The sequence below is a fragment of the Diceros bicornis genome, chromosome 3 (genome assembly GCF_020826845.1).
Source record: "Diceros bicornis minor isolate mBicDic1 chromosome 3, mDicBic1.mat.cur, whole genome shotgun sequence".
In the NCBI taxonomy this organism is placed as follows: domain Eukaryota; kingdom Metazoa; phylum Chordata; class Mammalia; order Perissodactyla; family Rhinocerotidae; genus Diceros; species Diceros bicornis.
This window is the reverse complement of record NC_080742.1, coordinates 98,277,348-98,296,448: the sequence shown is the minus strand read 5'-3', so window position 1 is coordinate 98,296,448 and position 19,101 is coordinate 98,277,348. Positions and strand designations below refer to the sequence as shown.

Sequence of the window (19,101 nt, the reverse complement as noted above, 5' to 3'; positions counted from 1 at the left end):
CATGTGACGGGTCCCCCAGTAGGCAGCACAGGACGGACAGTTCTCCTGCCCTCTGCCTGCTCCTACACATGTACCCAAGGCCGGAGCTCACACTCGGTGGGTCTGAGTCAACGTTTATTGAATAAATGAACAAATGAATGCTACAAGAATATGCCACCATTTTCTCCCAGATTGTACCATTTATGATTCCAATGAAAAAAGTTTGGTCCCCTCTTTACAGTTTCCTTAATTAAACCTAACTAGACTGAAAACAGGGCATAATTTGGAGAGCAAGTCTAGTTGGGGAATTATTTTTTATTTTGATTTCTAAATTCACCAATAGATCATTTGTTGTTGATGACACAAAGGAGGCAGTCAGGGGTCGTTGTTATCAGCAAACACTCTGATGTCATTCAAATCTGATTTGATCCCAGCTCTGCTGTTTACTATGTTTGCCACCTTGGGAAATTCACTTAGACCCTTTTAGTCTCAGTTTCCTCGTCTACAGAATAAGAATAATAGTAGCACCTATCTCACTGGGGTGGTGTGAGGATGAGACAGATTGTGCGTGGGGGGGAGAAGAAAAGACTCAATGGCACAGAAAATTCCCAGTGCACGTCGATTACTATCAAGAAGTATTACGTTTTTGAGCGTGTGCTCTCCCACACGCCTTCCGTAATCAGGGTTTTTACACATGGCAATTAGACTCCTCCTCCAAGTAATTGTACTGTTTCCCAGAAGAGAAAAAACACGTTCACAATAACAATAATTATTATGTTTACAATGCACCAGGACATTGTTCTAAGTGAGGTATAAATCTTATTTTTAATCTTTAAAACAACCCTAGAAAATAAGTCTCACTATTATCCTCATTTTTATAGAGGAGGAAATCTGAGAAGAGAGAAATTAGATGATTTTCCCAGTCACACAGCGAATAAGTAGCAAAGGCTCAAACCTAGCCAGCCTGGCCACAGAGTCTGCTCCACACCACTGTCTACCCCACCACTTCACAGACTTCTGTTACTTACTCCAACTGATCCAACGTTTAAATTATCCCACTCATAAAAGACATTTTGATTTTGTTTTTATTATTCAGAACAAGAAAAAAAAAAGCATATTATTTTCAGGCAGGAGCCAGACCGTTAGAAAACACTCCATCTGTTTGTGCCTCAATCCAGTCAGGAAATAACAAAGAGAAATTCAAGAAAGGAAAAAAAAACACTCAAAATGTTTGATTGCCGGGAATTCTATAAGGCTTAAGAAAGCCTCCAGCTAAAAATAATCTTTGGATCTAATCTTCAATTACAAAGGGATAAATTAATTCCCTCCAGACTGCAGCAAAACTTAAAAGTATCCCCGCTTGTCCCATTATTTTTCAATCTGTTCAAAAGAAAACAAACAAAAACCTACAGGAAAATAACTTAAAATATTGTGAAATCTAACTGCATCACAAAAGCAGGTTTTTTCCATCTAAATATCTCAAACAAGCACTCTCTTCCTTAGCCATGCTAAGTCAGAATGGCGGAGGGGTCTCCAGACACCTGACGTCCAGGTCGGGCATCGTGCAGAACGGGACAGAACGAGGATTCTGGATCACACGTGCAAGGCCAGGCGTTGGTTGCTCTTGGCATTCACACGCAGAAATTCTGAGGATGGTCCATCTAGGAGAACAATGTGGGGAGTCAAGGGGCTGGGAACATGGGGAGCATCTGGAGCGGGAAGAGTAGGCAGTGGAGAAGGGCAGGCGGGAATTGAGGATCATTAGCCCAAGCCCAGATGAGATGTACAGGGAGTCTATAAAAACAGGTGGAACATGGTCAGGAGACCTGCTTCATTCTTTAGAAATGACATTTGTTAACACGCATTATGTTCCGGGCCCAGAGCTGGGAGATGGTTCAATCGACAAGCCGATGGCAAAGATAAGGACAGAAAGTCAATAAGGACTCAGAAATCCTGACGGTAATTGAAAGCTCAGTCAGTCATCGAGAGAAATCCGTTTCCCCAAAAGACTGCAGTACAAGAGGAGGCAGGCAGTCCCCGGGAGCAGGGTGGAGGGCCTTATGCATGTTTTGTGGCTACTTGTCGTGTTCCGTGGGTGTTGTCAGGACTCGTTCCTCCCACTAGACTTTCCCTCCAGACCAGGGCCTGCTGGGGGCTGACACGGAGCCTGCGCACTGTAGATGCACTGTCAGCCCTGGGTGATGGACGGGGCAACACGTGGATGAAAAACGAGTTTGCAAACCCAGAAGTGAAAGGAACCAGTCAGGGGAATGAGACAGGAAGTCAGCTCCTGGGTATCAGGGTCAGAGTGGAGCCAGCAGTAAGGCCGATGTGCTGCTGAGTCCAGGAGCAGTTCTTGAGACCTCAGATCCCTCAGCTTCAACAAGGAAATAGTGATTTACCTGGGGTTGCACTGAGGAGTAAATGTGAACATATATCTTAAATGTTTAGCAGAGTGTTTGACTCACAGTAAAAGCTGGTGGTGGTTATGGTGGTACAGGAGGAATAGTGGTGGTGGTGGTGGTGGTAGTCATGATAGTGATGCCAGTAGTAGTAGTTGGCAATAGTAATAGTGGAGGTAGTAAGAGTAGTAGTGGTAGAAGTAATGGTGGTGGTGGTGGTAATGGTAGTAGTGGTGGTAATGATGATGTGGTAACAGTGGCAGTGGTAGTACTGGTAGTAGTGGTGGTGGTAATGGTAGCAGTGGTGGTAATGATGATGTGGTAATAGTGGCAGTGGTAGTACTGGTAGTAGTGGTGGTGGCAATGGTAGTAGCGGTGGTAATGATGATGTGGTAATAGTGGCAGTGGTAGTACTGGTAGTAGTGGTGGTGGCAATGGTAGTAGCGGTGGTAATGATGATGTGGTAATAGTGGCAGTGGTAGTACTGGTAGTACTGGTGGTGGTAATGGTAGTAGTGGTAGTAATGATGATGTGGTAATAGTGGCAGTGGTAGTACTGGTAGTACTGGTGGTGGTAATGGTAGTAGTGGTAGTAATGATGATGTGGTAATAGTGGCAGTGGTAGTACTGGTAGTACTGGTGGTGGTAATGGTAGTAGTGGTGGTGGTGGCATTGGCAGCAGTTGTAGGAGGGACTGTAGTAGTGGTGGTAGTTGTCGTGGTAGTAGTTTTGAGGAGGGGAGATGCTAATAACTTCCCTGACACTCTTCTATCACCCTGACAAGGTCAAGGTGAGCCCTTTGGCAGGGCCCAACCCACAGAGGGGAGTAGTGTGCAGAGAAGGTAAGAAGTAGTGCTCACTCAGAAGTCTTACAGACAACCTCCCCACCACCACCACCATGATTAAATAAAACAGCAAAGAAGTATATGTACAAAGAATACTTATTTCAATATTGTTTGAATTTTTTTAACCATGTTTGCAGATCAGCTTTCTATCCCTTTCTCTCTAGTCCCCATCTCTAGAAATTTTGGGTGGGGAGGGAATTCTTTTTCTATCCCATGGAGGCAGAAAATCCACTCTCATCCCAATGTGGTGAGGATGCAGAGACACTAGGTGTCCACTACATGGCTGGTGGGAATGTGAGACTTGCAGCCACTCTGGAACATAGTTGGGTCATTTCTTATAAAACTAAACATGCACTTACCATATAACCCAATAATCACACTTTTGGGCATTTATCCCAGAGAAATGAAAACGTATTCACAAACAAACTAAAAACATGTACACACATGTTCACAGCAGTTTTACTCATAATAGCAAAAAAGTGAAATGTCTTTCAATGGGTGAATGGTCAAATAAACTCTGGATCATCCATACAATGGAATACCACCCAACAATAAATAGGAGCAAACTTGATTACACACCAGCCTGGACGGATCTCAAGGGCTCGGTGAAACAAGTCAATCTCACTAGGTTCCATACTGTATGATTCTATTTATATAACATTCTCCAAATGACAAAAGTGTAAAGACAATGAATGGATTAGTGGTGGCCTGGGCACAGGGATGGGTAGTGTGTGTAGAGGGGTGCATATAAGATGGTCCCACAAGAGGTCTCCTCTGTATTGATGGAATATTGATTTTGGTGGAGGTTACACCAATCTGTACATGGGAAAAAAACGCATACAACTGTACACAATGACACACACAAATGAGAGAATGAAAAAGCACCAAATTCTTGGAGTCAGTGTGATCTTGTCTGGACTTTCTGCATCCCGTTTACTAATGAACTCCACTCAGCAGGAGTGCCGGACCTTACCTGTAATGCAGATAGGCAAAAGAAAAAAACCTAGGTTTAATTTCAAGCCCTAATGGAAATAATTTTTGAAGTGAAAAGGGTATGTATTTAACAGGATGTGAAGAGCCTATTACACTCAGAGGGAAAAAGATTTAGTTTAAATAGGCGATGTATATATGACACCACCAAAGACCATTAAAACTGAGGAAAAAATTGTAGTGATTTTGTTGGAAAGTCATTTAAGTGCCTCTGCTGAGTTGAATCTTTGACTTCAGTTCCAGATCAAAGCCCAAACCATCCAGTGATTCTTGGTCTTAAGTGAAATTTCCCACAGCACTGCCCTGTGATTGGCCGGTCAGCACCAGTAACCAGGTTCCCTCCATGCCACACTGTGAAAGCTTCCTTACCCAGTACATAGGGAGAAAGTCAGCAAGGGCCAAATTCAAGCACCTCACTATCACTGGAGTCCAGAAAATCCAATGACAGCAATGCTCAGATGATGAAATGTCTGGGCAGGCTTCACAACCAGCACCAATCTCCCAGGAAATGGAGATGCAGCTGCAAGATCCAAATGGGTCTTTGTCCCAGCTACAGTTTGGTGTCATCTAGAGACCATTATCCTTTTTGGATTAAATATTAATAGGAACAGTTTGGGTTCCAGTGACTGGCTGGTACTTCCAGGACAGCAGCAGTAATTCCAACAACTTTCCCATTTTCACTGCCCAATTCATAGAAAATGGGCCACAAAAATATTGAGGACACAGGGACTCACCCTCCTTCCCTCCACTTCCCAAAATGAAATGATCTGCTGTCTTCCCCCAGGTGTGGCCCACCTTTCTGTCAAAGCAAAAACTGCACCAGACAAAGTTAAACAGGCAAGGAAGACTTTATTCAAGACTATTGCACCAGAGGAGAGAGACCAGAACTCGGTCTGACCTCAGCTCCACTGAACCAAAGGGCAGGAGGGTCTTTAAAAAGCTGGGGTAAGGGGAGTTCGTGGGCCATCTGTGTGCTAACTGCCTTTACCCCAAAGGAAAGTAAACTTCTTCTACCTTCTTGACAGGAGGTAGTGCTACAACTTGGAGCTAGGGGCCCACAGAAGTTAGGCTCCCATCCTCACACAGAAACAAGAATGGGGATGCTATTTCCCTGGATGGTTGCATTTCAGAGATGGCTCCAGGGTCTTGAGAAAGACAGCCTGGGTTGTAAAACCAGCAAAGGCTTTGAAAAGATTTACATCTCAAAAGGGCAGAGAAAAAATTTACAAGTTTCTAAGCAAACTCTCTCAGGAAAGGAAGTCAGGGGCCGAGGCCGGCCCCATGGCTTGGTGGTTAAGTGCCCGCTCTCCGATGCTGGCGGCCAGGGTTCGCCGATGCTGGCGGCCAGGGTTCGGATCCCCGGTGAGCACCAACCCACCGCTTCTCCGGCCATGCTGAGGCTGCGTCCCACGTACAGCGACTGGAGGGATGTGCAACTATGACATGCAACTATCTACTGGGGCTTTGGGGGAAAGGGAGGGAGGGAGGGAGGAAGTCTTCGGAAGTTTAGTCGTCTGCATCACCCCTGCACCCTCTCTTTCCCACACTCCCAGACCACAAGCACTTCAGTCAGCCCCCCGACCCTCGAGAAGGGGGCTGAGCAGAGGATGAGAGTGACTGCCGATTGCTGTATATCCAGATTTGCATCATCTCGGGCACACCCTCACAGGGTTTACAGGCAAATGCCCAAGAAGATACGAGGCCTTCCTTCCTGGCACTTGCCAGTTGCGATTTCTACTAATATTTTTTATTCTGCTCTGAATTTAAGCAACTGGTTTTTTTCCTCTTCTCATCACTTCCCATGAACACTTCTCTGTAGTTTTGTTTATCGTATGCCCCACCCTCAGCCCACAATGCTCTGCCCCTGTTTATTTTACCTGATGTTCCAAGACCCACCTCAAGTTCCACTGTACCCAGAAACCTCCCAATACCTTATCCACTCACAGTCGGTTCTGGTCTCTTTTCTAAGATTGACCCACCCTCCACCTCCCGAAATGGATGATCTGCAAGTAAAAGAAGGAAACACGACTGTGAAAGGCAAAAGAGCAGGAGCAGTTGAAAGCATCCAGACAGAAAGTAGAGAGGCACCAGATGAGTCGATAATCATAATAACAGCTGACACTGAAGCCTGTGTCGGCCCGCACACACCCGCACACACTCGTGTCAGCGATGCACACAGCACACTCCAGCGCTCCCCAGAGCCAAGCTCTCCAGGACGGTCCAGCCCAGCTTTGGCCCTTCCTCTTTTACTGCCAGACACCCATGCTCTGCTCCCCACAGCAGGAATGAGGGTCAGAGCGTCAGGACACCTCACCAGGGCTCCGTGGGGGCAGCTCAAGAGAGTCCCAAGACCAAGTCAGAGGGATCCAAATGCTCCAGAAGAGTCTGAGCACAGCATGGCTGAGGAGGGGAGTAAGTGAGGAGCCAGAGGACCAGAGAGAGTGTACGGGGTGTGTGCGTGTGTGCGTGTGTGCGTGCGTGTACGTGCACTTGGGCATGGATGTGGGCACGCATGTGCACAGGTGGGCATGGCCATACATGTACATAGGTGTGTGCGCATGTGTGCACATGGGAGCTATGTGTGTGTGTATAGGTGGACTTGGGTGTGAGTATGTATACGTACGTGTGTGTGTGGCCGTGAGTGTATGTCTGCATGTGTATGTAAATGCCAGGAAGAAAGCAATTTGGCCAAAAACACATTGATCAACATGGTAATTTTTTTCAAAAATTAGTATCCCCAGCCTCTGGTTTTCCAAGTGTCTTAGCCGGAGTTCCCTCAAAAGCAGAGCCCAAGATGAAAACTTGCATGCAGTTAGTTTATTCAGGAAGTGATCCAGGACGCAGGAGTGAAGAGCCAGGGAAGAGAAGGCAGGCCAACACCAGGGTGTGTTCTAGAGTCAACCAGCCATCTATGGCTGGCTGGTGCTCCATCCTGCCAGCGGAGCAGCTCGGGATGCGTCACAGAGCTGTCCACCTGAGGGGTGAAAGGAAGAAGCGTTCATCCATAGGCTCCCACTTTCCATTGACTAAGCGTGCCCGTGGACGTCAGCTCTCCTCTCCCATTTGCACAGATGTGAGCTCCTCCTGCACCAGGACGGGAGAGGATCGCCAGGGCAGGAGGCCAGGGCACAGCTGATGCTGCAGGTGAGGCACGGCCTGAGGGAAGCACGAAAACCTGCTCGCCACAGCCATTTGCCGTAGCTGTGCCTGGACTCAGAGGCCAGGCCTGGGGATGAGAGGTGGTGCAAAGGGGTGTCTGATGCAACAGGTATTGATCAAATTTGCAGTCCTGTACATGGCAAGGACAGGCGAAACAACGTGCTGAAGCCGAACGCAGCAGAGCAAACAGGAGGCTGGAGAGATGCAGGGAGGGCCAGGAGACAGGGCAACAGAAACGGAACAGGCACAGGATGGAGAGGTGCTGCATCTTCTCCCGTACTGAGTCTTGCTAGTGCAAGGTTCTGCCACTGCCTCCCTTAGGAGTGGTTTGACACAACCCCACCAACCAGAGGGACGACCTCAATGGGGCAGGCGCAGAGGGCCTCACCCTCTTGTCTGTGTGAATAGGTAGCCTGTGGTTAAAGACACATCAGGAAAATAGAAATTAAATTTGCCTAGAAAATGACGTAGTGTGAGGGAGAAAAAGAAGACACACACACACACACACACTCACACACCACATACGGTAAGGTCTTTGCTCATCAGCTAACACATACCGAGCCTAGGAGTAATAATTTGCCTAAGAAACTGTATTAAATGTAAGACCACTGTTAGCACCATCCATATGAGAGGTCACGATGCTTTGCAAGTCAAATGAACAATGGCCTCTTTAGTGTGGGATTGCAGAAGAGGAAATTGCTCTAACAAGCATTTTTTTCTGCTAATTCTTCTATACGAAATAATTGATAACATGTCAGGCTTTTCCTTTAAAGCATCCGTCTTACCCATGTGCTTAATAGTAAGATATTCTCAGCCTGCTAGACTGCCGCCCGCAGCAAAGCAATTATTTAACATTTGCATTTAAACCAAATGGTATTGAAATTCATCAAGGCGCCATCACTGAGATTACAAAACTGAGGGCAGCACCATCTCAGCCCAGCTCTTCGAAGCAATCTTTGCTCCAAATAATGAGACAGCCTATGGTCAACACAAATTATAGCTGACTTTATTGTATTTGCCGTTTAGATATGATTGTAACACCACAAACAAAAAAATATCCAGCGGTATGGCTTTCTATCAACAGTGAAGTCAACCTCGAGCAATAATGAGCAAAGAATGTGCTGTACGGACACTGTGTCCATTTTGTTAGATCACATGGATTTGGGGAATTCTAAATAAGGCAGCAATGTGCGATTTCGACAGCATTGCTTACGACACGCAATGTGCAAGTGTCTTGTAGGGCCAGAGAGCTTCAGCTGCAAGAGGTCCACACTCTCCTTCAGCAAAGCAGTTGTTTCTAGAATCTGCCAGAGTCCAAGAGCTCTTTTTATTCAAGGGAACTCTCCCCAGGTGAACTTCAATTAGTGGTGAAATATAATCCCGGATAAGTCAAAGAGGATGACAATTTATTCTTGTAGCACTCAAATCAATACCCCAGGAGCTCCCAAAGAGCCAGTGATTCGTATCTATTGTTGAATGGCTTCTATTTCATTACAACCACAGAAAAGCCTTTAGGAGGAGGGCAGGCAACCACAGCTCCTACCGTTCAGAAGGCAGTTGGGAAATAATTTGGCCCATGTGTTACTTTGTCAGATAATGGCCCTCCCCACCCTGCTTCCACAGGAGTCACCTGGGCTGTGTGTACACGAAGTGTTTCCAACAGGCGCTCATTATTGCCTTTCAACCACACGCTGGCTTCAGCAACTTTTGTTTTTCCTCCAGCGCATTGGAACAGACCAGGGAGAACAAGATAAAGGTACTTCACTAAGACCACTAATGCTGTTTTTCCTTGGTGGGCCACAGTTATGACACCCAAAATGAGGATCTCCACTTGGGCAGAAAAACCCTGATATCAGCCTTAAATGGGGCTGATGCAATCGGGAGGTGCCACTTTTGCGTTCCTGCTTCCTGGAAGGTCACTTTTGACCCCTTCCCGCTTAAACTCATAGACCCGGAAGGAAGCTTAGTGCTCCTCAGACCTGCTCAGGAGCAGGAAGCCACCCAGCTCAGCGATGGCAGCACACAACCCGAAGCCACATATCCTGACCTCCCGCCCTGGGCTCCTTTTCCTAGAGCCAGAGCTAGAAAATTAAGCTCTCATTTCTCAGACCCTACTCATTTGGAATTTGTGTCCACTGACCTTAGCCTGCGCTGCTAAAATACTAAATTAATTTTTAAATCAAATATAAAACTTAGCTCTGAGTGTTCTGAAAGTTATTAGTATAAAAAATATAAAAGAAATAAATTTGCCAAGAAATAGCGTGAGCAAGATTGCAGGATGCACATTTAACCTAATTTAATAGAACAAACTATTTTCGAATACATAAAAGGACTGGTTAATATACAATAAGCCAAAATCAAACAAAAATCATCATTAATGACCCATTCATTCATTAAAACAGAGCCTTGGAGTTTGCATGGTGAATACATGATATTTTGCTAATCTCACTCGTGTTTTGTGTAAACGTGAAGGTGAGACACCTGTGTCAATGAATGCTGTAACTCAGACTGCACGGATTCCTTCTGGCTTTACCCCAATTAGCCTGAACAACGAGTCTCGATATTCACACATTTACATACACCTCCTTCGAAAAGATGATGTTCCTCCAGGAACTTATAACTTAGCTCAGACACGCATGCGCTTACGACAAGTTGAAAACAGTAGCAAAGCCTGTTACTAGTGCAAGAAGCCAAATCTGTGACAGAGCTGCGTGTGTCTGTGGATCAAGTGAGCAGGTCAGAGAGTAAGAGCACCAGTTGTCAGAGGCAGGACCGGTCACTCGGGTCCACTGTAGAAGGGGAGGACTTCATGCAGGGTGAAGAATGTGAGAAAAATGGGAAGGCTTTAAGCCAAGAGAAGAAAGGGGAGAGTGGTTCAGACAAGGCGAAGACAGAAAGGCATCCTTCAGGCAACGAAGGAATGATTTGGCTAGATCAGAGTGTCCGTGAAGTAGTACCTACACCCAAAAAATTTGAGATGCCTTTTACCGAAAGACAAGAACACAATGAAAAGCATTAAAATGAGGGTAAAATGACAAAATCTACTCAAAGAAGATGGAAGAGTAAAATAATTTTACCAGAAAACCTAGGCCTAGGAAATCTATTAAGATTAAGCGCTACCCTTAGCTCCGAGTCTCCTCACAATTTAAATGCTATAGATACAAAGAAAGAAGCCTGGGAGGGGGGTTCGAAACTATGCCAATGACGAGCTGCTCTGGCATTTTCCCCTCATCCCAATGAATGTCACCATGGAAGGCCAGCTGGCCCTGCGGCCCCGGCCCCGACCGTCCCCGTGCTTGCCAGCAGTGACGTCTCATCCTTTCTTCCCCTCGCCTGAGTCGTCCTGACAAGGGTCCTGGGTGCAACTGGGTCTTGGTGCTCCTCGTCTGACCTCCAGCCATTTGTTCTCCTGGCCGGCACTTGTAGACACTCAGACCATCGAGCAGACGATGCTGGCTGGACACAGGTGCTCTGAAAGTGAGCCCCAGAAGGATCAGGGGCCAATCTCCCAGCTGAAGAGACACCAGTCCACTGGCCCTCCGTATTCTGGATTTGTGACAATTATGGGAAAACCATCAACTATGGGGGCTGCAGGAGAGAATGATTTTGGGGCAAGAGGCGATACAAGAAATGTTAAAAAGAGATGTGACCCCATCCTTGAATTGCTTACGATCTGGTTGGGAGTCTTAAGGTCACCGAGCTCGGAAGGAGAAAGCTGCCCCCTTCCGACACTGAAGACGTGGCTCCTCTGCCCGACCCTCTCAAAATCATAAACTGCTCTCCTGCAGCTTCACTGGCGGCTGTTTTTTCCACTGCCTGCCTCTGATTCTTTGGCTCCGGGCAATAACTCCTCATAAAGCTTCCTGTTCCGCTGAAATTACATCCATTCCTGTATTTTATTTTTATTCCTCCTCTATCAACATGCGCTCATCTGCTCTGCCTGCACTTTGCATCTCCATCCACTGTCGCTATCCCAGTTAATCTCCCCAGCCCTTTCACTGTCAGAGGCTCCAGCTTCTCCCCTCGTTCTCTCGTGTCGTTACACTTCACAGGGTTTTTTCCAGGGGGGCTAGAAAGCAATGAGCTTACCCAGGCAAATGGGAAATATTTATGAAGCGTCTGCTGTATGTGTGCAGAGCTGCAACGGGCCCACTCAGATCCCAGAGACGCCCGCCTCCCATGTCTCCAGCCCCTGGCTTTGGTGTCCTCCTCGCTGATCCTTCCCCTCCCATGCCGCCCATCTTAGTCCACTCGGGCTGTTATAACAGAATACCACAGACTGAGTGGCTTATAAACAACAGAAAGTTACTCCCCACAGTGCTGGAGGCTGGAAGTCCAAGATCGAGGCGCCAGCAGATTGGGTGTCTAGTGAGGGCAGCTTCCTGGTTCGTGGACGGCCGTCTTCTCACTGTGTCCTCACAGGGCAGAGGGGCAGGTTTGCTCTGTGGGGTCTCTTTCATAAGGACACTAATCCCGTTCCTGAGGGCTCCACCCCCGTGACCTCAGCATCTCCCAAAGGCCCCACCTGCAAACACCACAACCTTGGGGGTTAGGTTTCAACACATGAATTTGACGGGCACAGCCAGTTGTGAGCACCCACCTTGCTCCTCTGTGGGGTGTTCAGTGCCCTCATGGTCTCCCCCTGCCCACTTTCTTCCAGCAAAATCTGCTCTCAGGAAAACACTGATTCCATCATTTTCTCTCTCCCTAAATGAAGCTGCCTTGTCCCCTCTCCCTGGGGACGCACGGGGACTCCTCACCTGTCACTGTAAGGAGAGGATCCAGGTGCCTGGCCAGGGCAGGGAGAGCTGGCCCAGCTTCTCACACGGCCCCCCTCCACCCCGGCCTCCTACCCCACACCGAGAACAAGGCCTGCAGAGCCATGAGTACACCTGCACAGACACGTGGAAAGCGAGTCGTCAGCCGTCTTTGGACCCCAGTGGGCAGGGATTGGGACTTGAATAACAGAAGAGACACAGCTTATCAGAGCTGGTTCCCAAAACCAGCACAGTATATGAAAATCACCAATTGCCAAAGGACCCTCTAAAACTCCTTACAGCAGCACCATATTCAACACCAATAGCTCGTCTCTCACGAAATGCAGCGCAGCCCCACCCCCACTGTGGGACAGAACAAAGGATCTTCCCCGAGAACCAGAGGAAGTGGACGGCTGCTGTTAGCCACACCAAGCGCATCCGCAGGCTCTAGAACCCCACTCGCTGGGGGTCTCACATGGGAGAGGTGAGTGGGAGTTAAGACGTCCCAGGCACATCCGTGCCATCTGCAGGCATGCGTGCATTGAGGAGGAACTGCCCCACCACTCAGCTGGCCCCCTTCTGCACAGCCCCTGCTGGCACACACAGCCCCGGGGGGCACACACAGCCCCTGCCGGCACACACAGCCCCTGCCGGCACACACAGCCCCGGGGGGCACACACAGCCCCTGCCGGCACACACAGCCCCTGCCGGCACACACAGCCCCGGGGGGCGTGGGGCAGTGGCAGCAGCTCTTCCATTCCGCCCACGCTCTGAACGGCTCCCATCTCGCAGTGGGAATCCCAGCCTCTAACTCTGAGAAATGCTCACCTGGAATCTGATCTCACCTCTCTAACTATCTGAGAAGTTAGACTTTAATGTTTGACAGGACAGGCCCTCACGTGCGCATATCTGTGATCTGAAACGCTCAGGCCCTCAGCATCTGAGTTACATCCAGTGTATGTGTGTGAGCCCCTCACTCAGCCCCAGGGTCCACTTTCCTCGGGTTTTAGTTTAATTGGGTAGGTCTGGTAACACTATGTGTGCCCAGAGGGTACTACCATCTCCCTCAATTCTACTTCCCCTGCCCAGGGTTTTATGCAGGTAGGAAGATTCTGGCTCTTTCCTGTAGAGAGTCATGAAGCAGCAGGGGAGAGCCCTCGTAGAAGGAAGGGATTCACCCATCCCAGGTTGGACACCCCCAGGTCCCCTGGCACCTGAAGAGGCTCAGGCTTCCATGGGAAGCAGCTGCTGCTTACAAGGGGCTAAGTGAGGACACACACCCTGAGCCTGGGGTGGGAGGTCAGAATTACTACTTTATTGATGCCACAAACAATAGGTATTTGTTATAGGGCGTTGCTTGGGAATTGCTGCAATATATATTTTGCTGGTCTTGGTCCCAAAAACTCATGTAGGTCATTTATCAATCAAAAGTATTTGCCCATGTGGATTGGTTTCATTCATCACAGTGTAGAGAGCTTTCGAGTTTCTGAGATTTCTCCCACTTACACACATTTAGGATTCTGTAATTCTGGTTCTGGGGTGTGGGTTTTCCCCGAGTGCCTCTGCATCTTTGTCTAAGCCTTGAATGAAGAGGAGTGGAAAATACACAAGCGTGCGCACACACCCACACACACAAAATGGGGTGTAACCAAACACCAGCAGTGTGCGGCGTGCAGCTCCTGACGGTGCCAAGCACCTTGTGAGGAATGGCGGTAACATATCACCCGCCGTGGCGTTCTGTTGACAGGCTGCTGTGATGGATGGCTGACTCGCATGGCTCCCACAAGGAGCCCCCAGTCGTTGATCAGGGGGAGACGACCAGATGACAAAAGGCCACGATTCATCATCCCCAGAATGCCCACTGCTGGGAATGGGTGGAGATTCAAATGAGCTGGACACACAAGATGATGACAGTCAATACTGAAGTGTAGCACGTGGGCGTGGGAGGCCTGGAGACAGCCTCGTCTCTTCACAGACAAGGAAGGTGAAATTTCTGCCAATGATACCAGCCAAGTGGAAGAACCAGGCACTGAGTTTGCTTTCAGGGTGCATTGTGGGACTCAGGTTGTCAATGTCCGTGAACGTGTAGACATGGCCCTAAGGCCACTCGTGAAAGGCAGGTAGCCACCCAGGTGACGTCATTGCAGAGACACCAGAAAAGACTCCATACCAGTTCTCCCAAAGCGTTGGCTCGTAAAGTACGCTCTGGCAAACCTCAAGTTGCCCTCTGTCTTAATCTGTGTCAGAAATAAGTCTCCACATGTCTTAGGGCCCCAAGAGCTGCACTGCTCCAGCTTTATTGGCCCCAAAGCTCTAAAGCCAGAGCTTTAGAGCTAATACTGCCCAGTGCAACGCTGCAATTGAGAGACCTTCTCAGATGCCAGAAAACGACCACCAATCTTGGGGGTCCGCTTAGGGTTTCCCAGAGGGTAACATATGAGCCAACATTTGAGGAAGGGGAATGGGTAGGTCTGCCTTGCAAGGCTTCTCTAGATATTGCTGCCCTTTTATTCAGCTGCAGCCTAGGATGACGGAGGCATGGGACAAGGGGCACAGCCAGAGGAAAGACCACCTGGGCCCAAATTAACCAACGGTGAATGGAGCATTTGTAAACCATCACCTCACCTCCATCCCCTCGATACAATAAAACTGGTGTACACTGAACCATTCGCGGATTCTTTGAATCCTTCTCCCCAGAGAGATTGCAGGGAAGGGATTGTGTCATCTGCAGAGTATACTGAGTTGATAAAGCAGGACCCACTGCATGTAGCAAATGGCCCTAATTTATACCTACGGGTAGATGAGATGATGGCTTGGTGCATCACAGGAGAACTTTCAACTCCCACTTTCCCCTGGTGACCTTATTATTTGAAATTGCATGGAGCAGAGCGAGGAGTAGTTTTCCAAATTATGTTTTCCAGAAATTCGATGTGCAGAATATCAATAGCAATAATGGGCGGCGGGGAGAGGGGGGGGGCTGTCATGATTTGGGAAATGCTGGGTTATGCCAAACAGCAGGGTTTGTTCTTGTTGTTGTCACTTGGAGCTTCCAGGAGCTTTGTGTGCTGATGTGCATTGTGAAGCTCCAAGAGGAAGCTAAGTAGGCAACACCAGCCTCACCACCTCTATGGCTGCTGCTGTCATCGAAGCCGCTGTGGTCTCTCACCTGGACCGTGGCAGCAGCCTCCTGGCTGGTCCCTTGCCTCCCTATAGCTTCTCCTCTTCAGTCTCCACACCAGCCAGAGTGACCTTTTTCAATCAAAAAGGTGATGAGTTCACTCATCTGTTCAAAATCCTCCAGCAGCTTCCCACACCACTTAGAACCAGGAGAGCCGGTGGTTTGTATGATTCGGTCCGAGTCTGAAGGCCCAAGCACCAGGAGCTCTGATGTCCGAGACCAGGAAATATGGATGTCCCAGCTCAAGGAGAGAGAGAGAAGTGCCCTTCCTTCATCTTTTTGTTCCATTCAGGCCCTCAATGGATTGGATGGTGCCGGTCCACTTTGGTGAGGGCCAATCTCTTTACTCAGTCCACTAAATGCTAATCTCTTCCAAAAACATCCTCCCAGACGCACCCAGAAATAATTTTTTACCAGTAATCTGGGCATCCCTTAGCCCAGTCAAGTTGACACATAAAATTAACCATCACAACGTGTTAACTAACTTATTGTGGTAATCATTTCACAATATACAGGTGTATAAAATCATCACATTGTACCTTAAACTAACACAGTGTTATATGTCAATTATAGCTCAATAAAGTTGAAGGGAAAATTAACCATCACTGCTAGCGTTCCATTTGCACTTTTCTTGGAAGTCAGAAAAACTTGATTCTGGCCCCAGTCATGATAATACCTAACTGTGTGGCCTTGGGTAAGTCACTTCTTTCTGTAAAGTTCAAGGGTTGGGCTTGATCAGGAGTCACAAGCTGAATGTCCTCAGGGGCTGGAAAGGAATGACACTGCGTGAAGTAGGCACGGTATGGACAAAAGGGAACGGTGGGGCCTGGGGTAAACTGGAGAGCCTACATGAACAACTAAAAATATTCAAAAATTTCTAGTGCAATCCACAAGAAAGATTCCCGCAGGCTACAAATCAGCAATCCTAGGACTGCATGGTCTCTAAAGTCCACTTTACATAAAACTTCTCAATTTCAAAATCTATACGAGCTAGGGCAGATCATTCCTCAGAGAAATCTGTTTTAATCAGGATATGCTTGGTTCTCTGGAATATAAATCCATGCAGGCTCTCTCCAGAAAAGGAGAATTTATTGTAGGGTGTGGGTGTTAGGGCCCCCAAGAGAAGCTGAAGAAATGGGGACAGGGTCACCTCTAGGGACCTCAGGCAAAGGGTCTGTGAACTCTCAGCCTGTGAACCTTCACACTGACAAGACAAGCTACGCTACAAGTGTTGGCTTCTTCTCTATCCTCTGCTCTTAGCTCAGTCTCTAAATGCCCACTTTCAAATTCCAAAGGGAGAATTCTGTGGCCTGTCTCAGACCGTGTGCCCACCCTTGACCAAGCAGCCATGGCCAAGAAGGGGCCGGTCGCACGGCCCAGTCACAGCAGTGCAGGCATGCCTCTTCATTAGACGGTGGATGGGAGTTAGCGGTGGGACTTCCCGATACAAAGTCAAAATGTAAACTATTAATTTTCCCAATTATGTTTTCTCCTAAACATCTCAGTTATTTCCTCTCTAATGGCACCGTCAGAGCTGTAGTTTCTGCCTCTTTCCTCCTGCTAGTTCGTGGATAAAATCTGTCCTGCTGCCCTCTTCGTGGCTTTGCTTCCTACCAGCATAGTCAGGCCCTGCCTGCCCCGGGTCTGCCCTGGCATCTGTCTGCTGGGTGGCAAAGGGGCCTTAGAAGGTGGGCACTTGGCTATGGTATCCTCCTGTGACCAGGAGGGTGAAGACACACAGAGCAGCTTTGCCTCCTTGTCATTCATTCTCGGCGCATATGAGATGTCATGGGACTTTATGAGTGCTAAATCAGCTTTACTGGCCATATGATTTGATTGATCTTGTTAGACCTGACAAGAAATCAATTGGAAAAAAATATATGTACCTTCCCGGAATGGGCTCTCTATCTTCAGGTAAGAGAACAATCTAACGAGAGTAGAGGAAGATCCAAGAAGCAGCTTTGGTAAAATACCACCCAGCCCGTGGCCCTGGGAAGAGGCTCCTTTCTGATCTCCAGAAGGCAGGAGGAACTGAGGGAGAGAGAGGGAAAGGATCCAGTAAATTCAGCCGTGTCACCTCCAGATGACCCTCAGAGCTTCCGAGAAAACAAGCTGCTGTGTGCCCGCACGTTCCCCAGGCTCCACCACAAACACTCAGAGACAACGGCGTAGCCCGAAAGTCACAGGAGAGGAGCCATTGTGGAGACTCAAGAAGATACCTGGGGAGGTGGCAGTGGCAGTGCCCATGGCTGCCTAACGTGATAAAAAGAGGACAACATTTTGGATCCAAATCATCCTGACTCTCCCATTCTCCAGCTGGGTGACCTTAAGCCAGCAACTTTCCTCCTCCGACCCTCAACGTGCTTGTCTGTAAACCAGGGTAATAGAACCTACCGCCCCAGACAACCATGAGGAACGGCGTGAGGCCAACGCGAGGCAACATGTGCAAAGCGCCCGCACAGCCCTCGGCCCTGTGGGCACAATGTACACCCCTTACTACCCTCAATCTCCCATCATAAAGGCAAACCCGGTGTCGGGTCAACAGGAGGCAGAACCACTCAGGGGAGGGACCCCGGCTCCGGAACCCAGTACACCCCGGTTCAGATGTCGATTCTGACAACAAAACCAGCAGTGACATCTTTGTTTCTCGGCTATAAAATGAGCCTGCATCGGAATCGCTTGTAGTGCTGTATCAGTCTGCTCTGGCTGCCATAAAAGAATGCCATAACGAGGCAGCTTAAACCACAGGAATTTATTTTCTCACAGTTCTGGAGGCTGGCAGTCCAAGATCGAGGTGCCAGCCGATTTGGTTTGGGTGCAAGCTCTCCTCCTGGTTTGTAGACAGCCCCCTTCTCACTGTGTCCTCACGCGGCGGAGAGAGGGTGAGCTCTGTCCTGTCTCTTCTTATAAGGCTACTAATCCTATCCGATCAGGGACCACCCTTTTGACCTAATTTACCCTTAATTACTTCTGTAAAGGACTGCCTCCAAATACAGTCACCATATGGAGAGTTAGGGCTTCTACATAAGAATTTGGGGGAACACAAGTCGGTCCACAGCAAGTGCTTATTAAAAACACAGCTTCCTGAGCCCCATCCCAGGCTCACTGAATCAGAGCCTCTGGAGGCAGGACCCAGTAAGCTGGCTTTTTAACAAGCCTCTCCCCCAACCACCTCCAGGGGACTGCCTTGCACAGCTTGGTTTTGAGAACTGCTGGGCGTGTTGCAACACCCTTGTACTGACCTGACACTTGCTCTCAGAGCAGTGGGGCCCTTTATACGAGGAATTGAATTACCAGAGGGCCCACGTGAGCCCCCGGTTTACCAGCAGCACATATATGAGTGGCTGCCTCTGCTCTGCCCACTCTTCCAACCATGGGCCTCCTCATGCTGCTGCTGGGGAGCCTCTGAGGCTCTGAGAATAAAAGTCAGAGGGAGCTTTCAGAGACCTTGCAGCTTCAGAGAAGAGGATGGAAGAAATTGAAGAGCAAGGGTGGTTTAGAGAGACCGCGGCCAGGTCAGCAGACGGCTTTCCTAGCCTGCCTCTATGCAGACCCCACCACCCCTACAACTGCCAAAACTCTGCTGTATTTATTCAGTTTTCTCTCACTTTCAATCACTTTGGTCACATAAGGCTTTAGAAATTCATCCTTGGAGTCCAATAGGACCATTTCACAGGTGAGGAAACAGAGAGACTAAGATCTAGGAATTCTGGTTTTAAATTAATTTGGGTCTTTAGCAGCAAAATTCAGACTGAACAGATGAGACATTGGTATTTTCAGAATGGAAATATC

The 19,101-nt window shown here is 48.4% G+C and overlaps 1 protein-coding gene across 5 annotated transcripts in view; it reads right to left on the bottom strand.

The window, feature by feature from the left end:
* Positions 1 to 1,557: 1,557 nt before the first annotated feature.
* ACTR3B (actin related protein 3B) overlaps positions 1,558 to 19,101 on the bottom strand; it is a 143,902-nt gene continuing 126,358 nt past the window's right edge. For 4 of the 5 annotated variants that reach the window (XM_058533881.1, XM_058533860.1, XM_058533877.1 and 1 more), the window contains 2 exons: positions 17,196 to 17,340; positions 15,933 to 16,075 (listed from right to left, as the gene is read on the bottom strand). In XM_058533881.1, coding sequence (XP_058389864.1) covers positions 15,948 to 16,075; positions 17,196 to 17,340 — 273 coding nt within the window. In that variant the 3' untranslated portion in view covers positions 15,933 to 15,947. Of the gene's footprint in view, positions 1,641 to 15,932; positions 16,076 to 17,195; positions 17,341 to 19,101 lie in introns of those variants that run through there. The other variant, XM_058533870.1, reaches the window with a different exon arrangement.